The sequence below is a fragment of the Saccopteryx leptura genome, chromosome 7 (assembly GCF_036850995.1).
Source record: "Saccopteryx leptura isolate mSacLep1 chromosome 7, mSacLep1_pri_phased_curated, whole genome shotgun sequence".
Lineage (NCBI taxonomy): Eukaryota > Metazoa > Chordata > Mammalia > Chiroptera > Emballonuridae > Saccopteryx > Saccopteryx leptura.
Genome location: NC_089509.1, coordinates 58,453,945 through 58,468,396, shown reverse-complemented (window position 1 = coordinate 58,468,396; position 14,452 = coordinate 58,453,945). Strand labels below are relative to the sequence as shown.

Sequence of the window (14,452 nt, the reverse complement as noted above, 5' to 3'; positions counted from 1 at the left end):
TATATCCTGCTGTTCTGTCGGGTCCACAGAAGACCGTGACCACTTGAGCAATGGCCATACATCCTGAAGAGCAGGACTCTGAAAACAGTCAACTGGCTCAAAAGACTTACGCTTCAGTGACATCCTACCCTGTGGGTCGGAAATGTTTATTATCATTTGTATGACACACACACACAATTACAATAACCTCAGTACGAATGAAGTGCTTTTCGAAATGAAGAAACCGTAGTGAGATTGCTATCCCCACACAGAGCGAGCACAGACCTCGGGCAAACAGGCCATACCTTGTGCTTTGCTTATTCTTCCTGTCACTAACCAAGGTGCCCTTTCAAAGTACTCCAAAGTTTATTTTCACTTCTGTAGTCCCAGGCTCAGAAAGCCTATTTCTCTAAAAGGCTTTTCTTATAAGTAATCTTTGGATTGTATGACACACAGAATACATCTAGCCAGTTGGCAAATAAACAAGTGAGCAGACAGCCGCAGTTCCCCGCAGTTCCCTGTCACCTGTATACAGTTGCTTCTGTGGCTCCTTCCCCACTGCTCCTGGCTCAGAACAGTCATTGCCACTTAATTGGTCCTAAAGACTTAAAAGTTTTCTAAAGTCCCTTTGCCAATGCAGGACGAGATGAAGTGATAGCAGTATCCAACACTGCAATCCAGATGTGTGCATGTGGGCAGGGAGGGGGTAAAGTGAGGAAGGTCTCCTGCCTATGAAAAGTGTCACTCCACAAACATCGTGCTAACCTTGGACTAGTAACTGAGTTAAGATTGTTTCACTTTGTTTATCTAAACAAAACAAAAAGCAGAAGATTACCGTATTTCCCCATGTAAAAGATGCACCTTAATTTTGGGGCCCAAAATTTGAAGGAAAAAAACAGTATTACATAGAGTTATTGAACTCAAGTTTTTTTTGTTTTTTTCTATTTTTTTTTTTTCTGAAGCTGGAAACGGAGAGACAGACAGACTCCCGCATGCGCCCGACCGGGATCCACCCGGCACGCCCACCAGGGGCGACGCTCTGCCCACCAGGGGGCGATGCTCTGCCCCTCCGGGGCGTCACTCTGCTGCGACCAGAGCCACTCTAGCGCCTGGGCAGAGGCCAAGGAGCCATCCCCAGCGCCCGGGCCATCTTTGCTCCAATGGAGCCTTGGCTGCGGGAGGGGAAGAGAGAGATAGAGAGGAAGGAGGGGGGGAGTGGAGAAGCAAATGGGCGCTTCTCCTATGTGCCCTGGCCGGGAATCGAACCCGGGTCCCCCGCACGCCAGGCCGACGCTCTACCACTGAGCCAACCGGCCAGGGCTGAACTCAAGTTTTATTCATTGTAAAATTCATACAGCTCCTCATCACTGTCAAAACTCCCATCCATTAGCTTGTCCTCATCTGTGTCTGATGACAAATCACTGTCTTCATATACTGTCTCGTCCTCAGTTCCATCTATGGCATTTGAAATGCCACACTGGTTAAATGCAAGTAAAAAAAAACTACAACTACTGTATAAGACACACCCCGTTTTTAGACCTAAAATTTTTCGAAAAAGAATGTCTTATACATGGGAAAATAGGGTAGATAACTATCAGACTAACAGGGACTCACATTGGTAAAGAGCCCATCTCCATATCACAGTTCATGCCTAATTAACAACTAGCTTCTTAATTTAGTTCCTAGAGATCATGGTCTACAATTCTAAGTGCCTGTTTAATAAACAAAAATCTGGGCCCTGGCCAGTTAGCTCAGCGGTAGAGCGTCGGCCCAGCGTGTGGATGTCCCAGGTTCAATTCCCAGCCAAGGCACACAGGAGAAGCGCCCATCTGCTTCTCCACCCCTCCCCCTCTCCTTCCTCTCTGTCTCTCTCTTCCCCTCCCGCAGTCAAGGTTCCATTGGAGCAAAGTTGGCCCAGGTGCTGAGGATGGCTCCATGGGCTCAGCCTCAGGCGCTAGAATGGCTCCAGTTGCAACAAGAGCAATGCCCCAAGGGGCTGAGCATCGCCCCCTGGTGGGCATGCTGGGTGGATCCTGGTCGGGTGCATGCAGGAGTCTGTCTGCTGCTCCCACTTCTAACTTCGGAAAAATACAAATAAATAAATAAATAATAAAATAAACAAAAATCTGCTAAAGGTTGAAAATCTGCACACTGCACAGGCCTTGGTTTCCTCATTTGCTTAACAAACACAGAGTGCTTACTCTGGGCCGGGACTAGTCTTAGGTACAATTACCCTCAGTTTATAGCTGAGGAAAGATAGGACTAGAGAGGTTAGGTATTGACATGAAAATATACATATATTTATAATAAATATATTTATGTATTTGGTCTTTGTCCCTGTTTCTGTCTCAGGACTCCTAAACCCTTGGAACTTCCTAAGTGAGGAAAGTGATTATGCTATGTTAATGAGAGGACTGTAGGAAAGCACCTCAGAATGGGGGCTGGTTGCCAGGAGAACCAAATATTTCCCTAGAGGGTTGGAACTTTTAGTCCCACACTCCTGTCCTCCTGGGACGGGCGTGGAGCTATAGGTTGAGTTCAAACACCAACAGACATTGAGTTAATAAATTGTGCCTAAGCAGAGAAGCCTCCGTAAAAACCCAAAAGGATGGCGTTTGGAGAACTTCCAGGTTGGTAACCGCATGGAGATTTGGGCAGAGCAGTACGCTCAGAGGGAACATGGAAGCTCTATGCCCTTCCCTCCCACATCTCCTTCATCTGGCCATTCCTAAATTCATATCTTTTAATAATAAACTCATAATCTAGGAAGTAAAATGCTTTCCTGAGTTCTGTGAACCACTCTAGCAAATTAACTGAACCCATGGAGAGGGTCTGGTAACCTTCCATCTATAGCTGGTCCATCAGACAACTTGGACTTAACAACTGGTATCTGAAGTGGGGGAGAGCGGTGTTGTAGGGACTGAGTCCTTAACCTGTGGGGTATGACGCTGTCTCCAGGCAGTAGTGTCAGAACTGGGTTATCCTGTAGGACACCCCGCTGGGGGCTGAGAATTGTTTAGTGGTATGTGGGAAACCCTCACACAACGGAACTGGGTGCAGGATTGTAGGCATCCTGTACAATGTCACAGATAGTCAACGGCAGAGCAGGATTTGCTTCCAGCTAGCTTTAAACTGTAGCTGGGATCTAGACTCCAGTTCTAGACTCCACTCTTATCCACTACACATTATGCTGTCTTCTGTATATAAGAAAAGGAAAGCTCATTTAGCTCAAACCTAGAAAACTTTAAGAACAAACTCTTGGCCCTGGTCATTTGACTCAGTGGTAGAACATGAGCCTGGCATGTGGATGCCCCAGGTTCGATTCCCGGTCAGGGCACACAGAAACGACCATCTGCTTCCTCCCTCTTCTCTCTTTCCGTGCCCCCCTCCTGCAGTCATCGCTTAATGGGCTAGAGAGAGTTGGCCCTGGGCCGCTGAAGATGGATCCCTGGCCTCTACCTCAGGCACTAAAAAAAAAAAAACAACAACCAGGGCTCAGTTGCTGAGCAATGGAGCACCAGCCCTAGATGGGCAGAGCATCACTCTCTAGTGGGTTTGCCGGGTGGATCCCAGTTGGGGCACATGCGGGAGTCTGTCTCTGCCTCCCCTCTTCTCACTGGAAAAAAAAAAAGAACAGATTCTTGGATCATACTAATGGAAATTGATCCCATCTAGTGCAACAGACTAGGCTGAACCTAGAATTATGTTTTTCACAGAGATCCCCCAAGTTGTCCTGATGACCAGCCAGATTTGATTTTAAAATTATACCCAAACAGAAGAGTAGGCCAAGCAGCAGGGGCTGGCCCTGCCCCTGGTGTCCATTACTGCAGGGCTCAATCTTGACCACCCACCAAAGAGGCTGTAGAAACTCTGATTCCAGACACACGGTCCACCCAGATCACCACTCTACACATCTCACTGGAGGGGGCAGCAGCTGCCCCACTATAAGAGTTATATATATGTATCCAAGATTCCCTTACTGTCCTTAACTAAAGCTTCAGCATCAATTCACAAGTGCCTTCACATATTGACTCCCATTTGACCCCCACACCCTTGTCAAACTGCTTTCAGGATCTATTCCATAGACATCCTTTCCTATCTAGTCTCATTACAACAACCAATAAGTCCTGAGTGCCCACTGCAGTGCAGGTCACCCTGTATTTCTGGGGTTAAGTTCCTAGGTCTGCCTTTAAGGCAAAAGTCAAGTGTAATTAAAAATCACTCATGAAAATTCCTTAGCTGAGACCTAGACCGTTCAAAACTCAAAAACCAATAATTAACATCTTATGTGTCCCTGCATTATGGATAAAGCATCCCTTTCCCTGGGGCCAGCAGAGACCAGGGGCCACTTTAAGCAGGGAGGGCAAAGGGTTAACTAAAGGGATTTCTTGTTCTCTCTACCCTGAGCTGGAAGAGTTGATTTCACAAGTTAAATTGGGTGTGTGATATGACTCAATTGTATTTGCAAGGCATATGCTAGGTAGGAGCTATCAGGCAAAGAAATGAACAGAAGACCCCTGCCCTCACATAACCTATAATCCATTTGAGGGGGACTGGATCGTCCTCAGAAGTGGTCGATAAACTGAAAACCATCAGAACTGTCAGGCACATGATACTAAGTGCTATAGACACTGAAAGGAAGCAGAAATTGCTGGAGTGTAGGCTAGACTAAAAAGATTTTCAAGGGAAAATTTAAACTGGTTCTTGAGATACAGTTATATTCTTTAAGATGGGCTGACTCAAAACCAATCAGTGTTCCAGATAAAACTGACCCAGTCATCTAAGCATACAATAGTATTTTCTATTATGTTTCCACCGTCCCACTTGAAAGTGCCAAATAATTTACTGGCCAACTATGCCCACTGTAATATATTGAGCCAAGGTCCTAAGGGTGCCATATGCCATAGTTCCAGTACTATTTGTTTACAAAAGCTTAAATTAAATCGGTATTATTGTTATGCTAAAATACAGTACCATGCAGCTAAAAACAGAGTAATTGCTTCTTTAGAATAGTGGAAAATATTATATGAGCATGTAAGCTGACTTTCCCGACATAAAACTAAATGAATACTCCGACCCTTTTTCTCAACCCGAAGTCATTACTTGGGGAAATTTAAATTACTTATGTTAAAGTTAAACTTGTTTATTTTTAGCCCTTGCCCATCGGCTCAGTGGTAGAGCATTGGCCCTGCCTGTGGAAGTCCTGGGTTCAATTCCTGGTCAGGGCACACAGAAGCGCCCATCTGCTTCTCTACCCCTCCCCCCCTCCTGCAGCCATAGCCCGAGTGCTGAGGATGGCTCCATAGCCTCCCCCTCAGGCCCCAGATAGGCAGAGCATTGCCCCCTAGTGGGCTTGCAAGGTGGATCCTGGTTGGAGCACATGTGGGAGTCTGTCTCTGCCTTCTATCCTCTAACTGAATAAAAATAATTAATTAATTAACTTAAAAAAATAAACTTGCTTATTTTTGCTTTCTTGTAGTCCTGTGATCACTAAGTGCCCCACCCATCTTTCTTCACTCTCAGGACTCAAGGTGACTGAGAACAGATGATGGCCCTGGGCCATATGGCATTTTGAATGAATTCAAGGAAGCTAGTGCTTAGGTACACATCCTGAAGACAACTTGGATCCTTGGCTAACTACCATCACTACTCACTGGGCATTTTCAGAAGAAGGGGGGCGACAGGCAAAGAAGGAGGGACCCAGAAGCTGATCCGAAGCCAGCTGGAATAGGGCCAAGAGGAAGCAAGTCCAAGCACAGGTATTTAAATAGATAGCCCTGACCCATGTGGGAAGCAGTTTTAATAAATCAACACAACCTAGTGCATTTCCAAAACTCAGCTGCTGGCCAATTTCTCTAGGTCTCAGGGGCATTTCTCAATTCTCCTTTGAGAGACTTTAGACCTTTAATGTTCAGCTTCAGTTTCTTCATCTGTAAAGAGAGCAGGTCAGACTAGATGGTCCCCAGTTCAGTAAACATGATTTTTAAAGTGGGAGCATCACAACCCTTGAGAAAAATTGGGATCAAACACCACCGAGTCAGAACAGAGTTAGGGTGGGCCTGGAGAGCCTCTGGAAGAGAGTGGTGATCAGAAAGTCCCCAAACAGAATCAGGCTGAATCCAGAATTATTCCAGGAGAATATTACTTATAGCTCTCCCTCCTCTAGGTTCTGCCTTACAGTCATACACAGACCCGTCTCTTCCCAGAAGAGCTATGATGATTCACAGGATGGGCATATCCACAGATGTCACTTCATACCTGGGGGGCGGGTGGAGGGGAAAAGGGAGTGGTGGTGTGTGACTCAACCTCAACTACCTAAGAGAAATGAAAAACCCCAAAGAGTTCAGACCCAGACCTTAGTAACTCTGACAACTATCTAATAATCTTTTGGAGTGTGAATTTTTTTTTTTAGTACACAGCCTAAAACCCTGAGTGAAGTTTTAGTCTCTAGTTCAGTTTTATAGTCTTGAAAGTTTTAGGAACACAAAATATGTTTTAAGGCTCTCAAATACAATAGTATTCTCTTATAAAATCTTAACTAGAGTTTAAGATGGTATTAAATACTTAAAGAGCATTGGAGAAACTTTAACCCAGAAATGCCTATGGTAGTTTTTATAATAGTGCATTCATCTGATATTCCTACACATCTTTGATATTTTACTTCTCCTAACTCCAAGTTCCTTACTCACTAAATTTTCTTTTTGATATACATCTAATTAAGATAGATTAGAGTTCAATTGCTTTAAAAATGGGTTTCATAAATGTGACTAAGAGTTTAAAATATCAATTACCCAAACTACATCGACCTTTGGCTTTACTCTTGGCAGTCTTAGAATCACAGAATGTTTAACATTTGTACAGTAGCTGGCACACAGTAGGAATGCAATTACAGCTTCTAAGTCTATCATTACTCATAGCTATCTCTTAATGAGTACGTACCCAGGCCAATCAGGAATTAAACACTTTGCACCTCTTAATCCTCACAACAACCTTACTAAACAGTAGTATCTCCATTTTACAGATAAAGAAGCTGAGGCTCAAAGTAAAACAACAGCTACTAAATGGCTGAGAACAGATTTGAGTTCAGGTCTCTCACCAGAAATACTACCAACTGAGCTTGTCCAGAGAGGGCAGAGTTTAGGAAGAGGAAGCTGGACCAGTGGGGTCTAGATCTCACTGGCTGTTATTTACACCCACATCCTTTACTAACAAAGATGACAATGGATAGGGGTATGGTCTGTGGGTTATCCTGAGAGGACGGTCTGCTCCTGAAGCTGGAATAAGGGGGTAGGGAGTGGCATTTGATATAAACCACAACCCCCTATGATTACTGTTAAGCTCTAGGAAAAGCTCCTGTCCCCTTAGAGTGGGCCTCTTGCTTTTGAGGATCTGATCAGTCCCTCTGTCAACCCTAAAAAGAGCATTTCTAGAAGGCATCGCACCCCAAACAGGCTTATTCTCTCTCTTGGCAGGATTTGCAGCAGCTCTAAGGGCAGAGAAGTCCACCAGCAACAACAAGTTTTAGCAAACACGCAGCTAACCTCCGTGACAACAGCGATTCCTAGCTAAAATCACATGTTTCACATCTCCATCCCAAGGATATGTTCTTGCTCCAATACTTCCCCTCCACAATGTCTGCTTGCACTATGTCTGGTGCAGAGACAGAATGCCAAGGAGAGTGTATTCCCTTTGCTGTCCCAGTCATTTCTGCAGGAACAAGTTCGAATTTTCCATATGGGTGTAAGTGCACAGCTAGGCACTTGTAAGTATTCAGAGATTATTAACCATCATCCATTAACTGAGTTAACAGAAACCACCTTTCATTTCAGATGTACAGCTTAATAATTCTTTCCAAAGCAGAGCATAAGCAGCTGGCCAAGTCGGCAGACCACCAGCCACCCGCCTCCCCACTCCCAACTAATTCCTTCCTTTAACTAGCAGGTGTTATTAAAAAAAGAAGAAAGAAGAAAGAAGAAGAACCTGGCTGGCTTTAAGATACAGGGGCCCACAATATTCACCTATTCCAAAGTTCTTATTTGCTAAAATCAAGGGGTCTAGTCCAGGGTTTTAGTCCAATGGGTCTAAAATCCCATTCATCTCTCATAAACACAAAGTACTCTAGACTGGCTAAACTTTGCTTTCTTCGCTCTGTTGGTCCAAGAAGAACCTCGATTAACTAAAGGCCTGGGAGGAGGAGGAGGGGGGCCTTTAGTGAGTTTATTTTTCGGTAGCACGGATCAAGAATGCAGCCTCACTGCGATTAAGTAGAGTAAGCTCCCAAATACGCCTCTCCAACCTAAATAGTTTGATCATGTGGTAACCAAATACTCTCTAGTAAAGAAAAGGAGAAGCTAAAAGTGCCAGTCTCCACTTTCTCCCAGGAGGAGCCCCGCGCTACGCTATAATGGAAGGGATGGGGGCTGTCACTTCCAAACCTAGCTTGCAAAGCTCCAACCCAGATCAGACATGTTGCTTTCACCCCTCCCTACCAGAGGCCCAGAGGGTCGAGGGTGTCGTCGGCACTTTGGGGCCTGGGCTGGAAGAGGAGGAGCGGGTACACCATTCCAAGAGGCTTGTTTTTTCTGTTCATCTAGTCCTGCGAACAGGTGCTTGGTTAGTTCTACCTTTTCTTTTCTTAAGGGAGGGGGTGTGGAAGTTATCTCCCATACAGGAGCGAAAGCTCTGCGGGAAAAGCCACGCTGAACACGAGGAAAACTGACTTTCGAACTTCTGCGGGGCGCGCGAGTCTGCGGGGCGACGGGGTGTTCCAGGAGTTAGGAAAAGGCCTGCATGTTCCCGGAGCACCACTCCCAGTAACGCTACCGCAGCAATACAGCGACCCTGCAGCCTACGTCACCCCCGCCCAAACACACGCGAAGCTCAGCAAAGCATGCCACCTGCCGGGTTCCCAGCAAACATGCCCGGAGGGAACGATCGCTGCAAAGTACTTTGTTTAAAAAAAAAAAAAAAAAAAAGTAAGCTCTCCCGGGGCGTCCGACAGTCCCGCCTGGTACGGGGGCCGCGGTCCACAGGGGTCGGCCCTCGGGTTCTCCCTGCCCGGCTGAATGCGGGCAGGCACCGCGCCAGGCGGGGCCGGGCCCGAGCGCGCGGGCCGGCGGAGTGCCGGGCGGAGCAGCCGCGGGGTAGCGCCGGCCGGCGGGAACCGGAGGGCCGGCGCCCGGGTGGGGGTGGGAAGAGTCGGGGAACTCACAGCCGCTTGTCCTCGGGCTGCAGCTGCCAGTGCATGGCCAGCGAGAAGCCGAAGAGGCTCCCGGGGTCCCCAGTTTTCCGGATCACATTGTCCTCGCGGGTGTCCAAGTTGAAGGCAGCGCCGAGCCGGGGCAGAAGCCCCGCCGACAGGTAGAGCAGCCACAGCTGCCCAGCGGCCGCCATGGGAGGGCCGGCGCACCGGGAAGGGAGCGGGGAGCTGCGAGGTGCGGCGGCTGCCCTGCGCTGCGGGCCGGGTGCGAGGCTGCCGCGCGGCTGCACCGCGGCTACCTCCGTCTCCTCTCGCCGCTGCGTCCGGCCCCACCCCCGGGACGAGTCGCGCTCTCTGCCTGGCCGCTCCCCCTCGCGGGCAGCTTCTCACCGCTGAATGAGCCCGTTGTTCTCTAGAGACTCGCAGGCGTTTTATCAAGTGACGAGGACGCCGGTCCCGCCCCGCCCCTCCCCACCCCTCTGGCCCCTCCTCGCCCTCCAGCCGCGGCCTGCCGCCCGCACCTTCACCGCGGGCTTGGCTGCGGTGCACGGTACCCCGCCCGGCCCTGGCTGCTCCTACCGCCCCTAACCTGGTCCGGAAGCAGCGACGCGAGAGGCGAGCGCACGAGCTCTGGGCGGAGCAGCTCCATCCCGGGGGTCCTCCTGGAAATAAGCACGTGGATTGTGGTTGCCGTTCGGCGCAGAGCCAGAAAGGCGTTTACTACTTGTTAATAAAGGAACGTGTTGAGGAGGCGCCGACCCTACTCGCCTTCAACAGCGTGTTTTTGCAGACCGAGGCCCACATGCAAATGCCGACTTCATTCATTCATTCCACAAGTGTTTATGGAGCGCTTAACGCATGCCGCCAGATACTTGGAGAATAGAGCTGCATAGATTGTTCCTGGTTGTCAAAAAATTGTAATAGCACAGACTTTGAGAGTGCTGTACACTTTACAGCTCACCGCTAGTTTCTCATTTAGTCCTCCTAACAATCCTACGAGATGGGTATTTTCTTTCTGCAGATGATCTGTGCCCTGGTGTAAAGGGGAGCTTGTAGAAGAAGTCACTCTGGTGTTAGCAATTTAAAGCTTGGTTCACAGGTGTTCACAGGCCGAGAAGCCCCTCAACAGTAAAGGATAGGTTGTTTAAAGGGGTACCCACGAAGCTCAGGAGCCCCTCTTCTCAGCCCCCAAATTCCCAGGATTAGTTGGAAGAACTTCGCTGCCAACACGCAGTTCTGACTCAGTGTGGGTGGCCCAAAGGCTCCTGCCTCTAGGACATGGGGTGAGGCCTCCACTGAGTTTGTTCTTACCCTGGAGTGGTTCTTAACTGGGGGAAAGAAAGTTCAGTTACTGTGCATTTCAATGACAAAAGAACTTACATTTTTATTTTCACTAACCTCTGACATTTAGTAGTTCTTTTCATTGTTAATGTAGGCTATCCAATGGTGACAGTAGGATAAATATCTATGACTTATTCTCCAGTAGAAACCACAGGTTTTTTACATCACATCATAGCTGTTGCATATATCTTAAATCAGAGCAGTTATCAGATAGACAGATCCTCCACTAGGTCTTATGTCATGTCAATTAACAAGTATGTGTATTGCTGCAGTACATTTTTTTATTTTGTACATTTAAAAAACACAGGGGTTGGCCCTGGCCGGTTGGCTCAGCGGTAGAGTGTTGGCCCTGCGTGGGGAAGACCTGGGTTCAATTCCCGGCCAGGGCACACAGGAGAAGCGCCCATCTGCCTCTCTACCCTTCTCTCTCTCTCCTTTCTTTCTGTCTCTCTCTTCCTTTCCCACAATCAAGGCTTCATTGGAGCAAAGTTGGCCCGGGTGCTGAGGATGGCTCCATGGCCTCTGCCTCAGGCTCTAGAATGGCTCCAGTTGAAGCAGAGCAACGCCCCAGATGGGCAGAACATAGATAGCCCTCTGGTGAGTATGCTGGGTGGATCCCAGTCGAGCACACCCAGGAGTCTGTCTGTCTGCCACCCCCTGCTTCAGAAATATACAATAAATAAATAAATAAATAAATAAATAAATAAATAAATAACACAAGGGTCTGTGGTCTTCAGCAGCCTGCCAAAGGGGTCCCCTAGGATAAAAAGTCTAAGAAGTGCTAGGATGAAAGTTCCTGGTATCCCTGCATTAGAAATAGAAACATAGAGCAATCCAGGGCAAGAGCTGGAACTTTGTGTGCATGTGGAGATGGGGTAGGGTGCCCCTTCACCTCACCAGGTATTCATACAAGAGAGCAGTAGGTGCTACAAAGTAAAGCCACCTGAACATCCTCAATGGTCCACAGGGGGTAACAGCTGCCAAAGCGAGTCCTTTAGCATAGTCAAGGTAACTTCTTAGCCAATCAATAACTCCAGTCAAATGTAACCAAAAGTGGGGTGCAGCAGGTTCAAATGCAGAAGACAATCTGGGAGGTCACACTGTTTTAACCAATGTGTGATAACCTTGATAAGCTTAAGAAACATCACTGGCCCTGGCAGGTTAGCTCAGTGGTAGAGCATCGGCCTGGCATGCAGGAGTCCCAGGTTCGATTCCTGGCCAGGGCACACAGGAGAAGCACCCATCTGCTTCTCCACCCCTACCCCTCTCCTTCCTCTCTGTCTGTCTCTTCCCCTCCCGTAGCCAAGGCTCCATTGGAGCAAAGTTGGCCCGGGCGCTGAGGATGGCTCTGTGGCCTCTGCCTCAGGCGCTAGAGTAGCTCTGGTCGCAACAGAATGATGCCCCGGATGGGCAGAGCATCGCCCCCTCGTGGGTGTGCCGGGTGGATCCCGGTCGGGCACATGCGGAAGTCTGTCTGACTGCCTCCCCGTTTCTGACTTCAGAAAAATACAAAAAAAAAAAAAAGAAACATCACTAAATTAAAAGAAAAAAAAGAAATACTTAAGAACATGATTAGCACATCAAAGAGAAACTTACAAACTGGAAAATTTAAAAGGCAATAAAAACTCTGAGTAGACTTTAAAGTTTTATATTTTACCAATACACTTTTCTTTTCTTTCTTTATTATTATTATTATTATTATTATTACTATTACTATTAAGTGAGAGGCAAGGAGGCAGAGAGACAGACTCCTGCATGTACCTGGACCAGGATCCACTGGGCAAGCCCCCTATGGGGCAATCAATATTCTGCCCATCTGGGGCTGTTGCTCTCTTGCTTCATTGTTCATCAACTGAGCAATTTTAGCACCTGAGGCAAGGCCATGATGCCATCGTGAGCAACTGGGGCCAATTTGCTTGAATGAGCCATGGCTGCAGGAGGGGAAAGAGAGAGAGAAGGGGGAGGGGTAGAGAAGCAGATGGGCACTTCTCCTGTGTGCCCTGACCAGGAATCAAACCCAGGACTTCCATATACCAGGTGGATGCTCTACCGCTGAGCCAACTGATCAAGGCCGCCTCTTTCTTTCTTCTTTTCTTTTTTCCTTATTTCCTTCCTTCCTTCCTTCCTTCCTTTTTCTTTCTTTCTTTCTTTCTTTCTTTCTTTCTTTCTTTCTTTCTTTCTTTCTTTCTTTCTTTCTTTCTTTTGAGAGACAAACAGGAAAGGAGAATGAGGGAGAAAGAGTGAGAAGCATCAACTTGTAGTTGCAGTCACTTTAGTTATGCATTGATTGCTTTTCCTATGTGACCGAGGTTCAGACTTCTAGCTCAAGATGAGCTAGTGACCCCTTTGTCAAACCAGCAACATTTGGTCTCAAGCCAAAGGTCCCTCACTCAAGCTAGTGACCGTGTACTCAAACTTAAGAGCCCATGGCAAGCTAACCATGACTTTAGTGTTTCCAACAAGCAACCTCGGCATTCCGGGTCAATGCTCCATCCACTGCGCCACCACCAGTCAGGGACCAGTACTCTTTTCAAAAGAAAATTATTGCCCTGGCCGGTTGGCTCAGTGTTAGAGCGTTGGCCTGGCATGCAGGAGTCCCGGGTTCAATTCCCGGCCAGGATACACAGGAGACGCACCCATCTGCTTCTCCACCCCTCCCCCTCTCCTTCCTCTCTATTTCTCTTTTCTCCTCCCGCAGCCAAGGCTCTATTGGAGCAAAGTTAGCCCGGGCGCTGAGGATGGCTCTATGGCCTCAGCCTCAGGCACTAGAATGGCTCTGGTCGCAACAGAGCGACGCCTCAGATGGGCAGAGCATCGCCCTCTGGTGGGCATGCCGAGTGGATCCCGGTCGGGCGCATGCGAGAGTCTGTCTGACTGCCTCCCCATTTCCAACTTCAGAAAAATACAAAAAAAAAATTATTTCTATACCCCACCTTTGGTAGGCAAGCTTTCAAATAATTTTAAACTTTGGTCACCTGTGGAGAAGTCCGAAGAACTCATCATGCCTGATACAGTTTCATTAGCTGGGACCTACTTTAATTATTTTGCTATCAGGTTCACTGTTACTTTGACTTCACCATTACCAACACAGAGAATATCATATATGCTGCTTTTAGGCAACACAGAAACTATTTATTGAAAATATCTCTTTATTCTCTTCTGTGGTTGTGCTAACCAACCATTTTACATATTCCCTGGAGCCCTTTAATGAAAGGTCATGTATCAGAATGGTTAGCACATGATCTGGGGAGCCTTGCTTCAAATCCTGCCTCTGAGGACGGTATCCACCCCACAAAGTTAACTTGCCTTAGTATTAATAAAGTTAATGAGATCTAAAGCACTTTGAATGTTGTATTAAAAACAGAACTTCCACCTGTATACAGGCTTTCAGAATTTGGCTTTTATGAGTGATGCATTGGCTCTGATATACCTAGACATTCTGTCAACTGAATATATAAACTGTTCCAAATAGGGATGCTACTTGTCGATGGCAGATTGTTTTGTTTCAGAAAAAGAGAGTTTTCTATACTGCTTTTTGTCTCTGTATAAGTATTCAGGGGCTTTCCTTCCACAATGAACTTAATGCTTTCTTTTTGACTTTTTGTTTGCTAACTCACAGCACATCTTTTAGGGCAACCCCGCCTTTGGTTGGGATCAGGAGAATCAAGATGGCCAGCAATACTTTATTTTAACACCCAGGTCTACTTTATTTATTTAATTGATACTTAATTTGATATTTAATTGATTTATTTAATTGAGATATAATTGATACATAACATTGTAGAAGTTTAAGATATACAATATAATGATTTGATATTTGAATATATAGCAAAACGATCACCACAAGTTTAGTTAACATCTATTACCTCACATCACATAGTACAATTTTTCTTCTAGTAATGAGAACTTTTAAGGTTTATTCTCTTAGTAATT

The 14,452-nt window shown here is 46.9% G+C and overlaps 1 protein-coding gene across 2 annotated transcripts in view; it reads right to left on the bottom strand.

Moving 5' to 3' along the window:
• ITGA6 (integrin subunit alpha 6) overlaps positions 1 to 9,601 on the bottom strand; it is an 86,155-nt gene extending 76,554 nt beyond the window's left edge. For both annotated transcript variants that reach the window (XM_066344828.1, XM_066344829.1), the window contains exon 1: positions 9,191 to 9,601. In XM_066344828.1, the coding sequence (XP_066200925.1) occupies positions 9,191 to 9,372 (182 nt within the window). In that variant the 5' untranslated portion in view covers positions 9,373 to 9,601. The remainder of the gene's footprint in view (positions 1 to 9,190) is intronic.
• Positions 9,602 to 14,452: the final 4,851 nt, after the last annotated feature.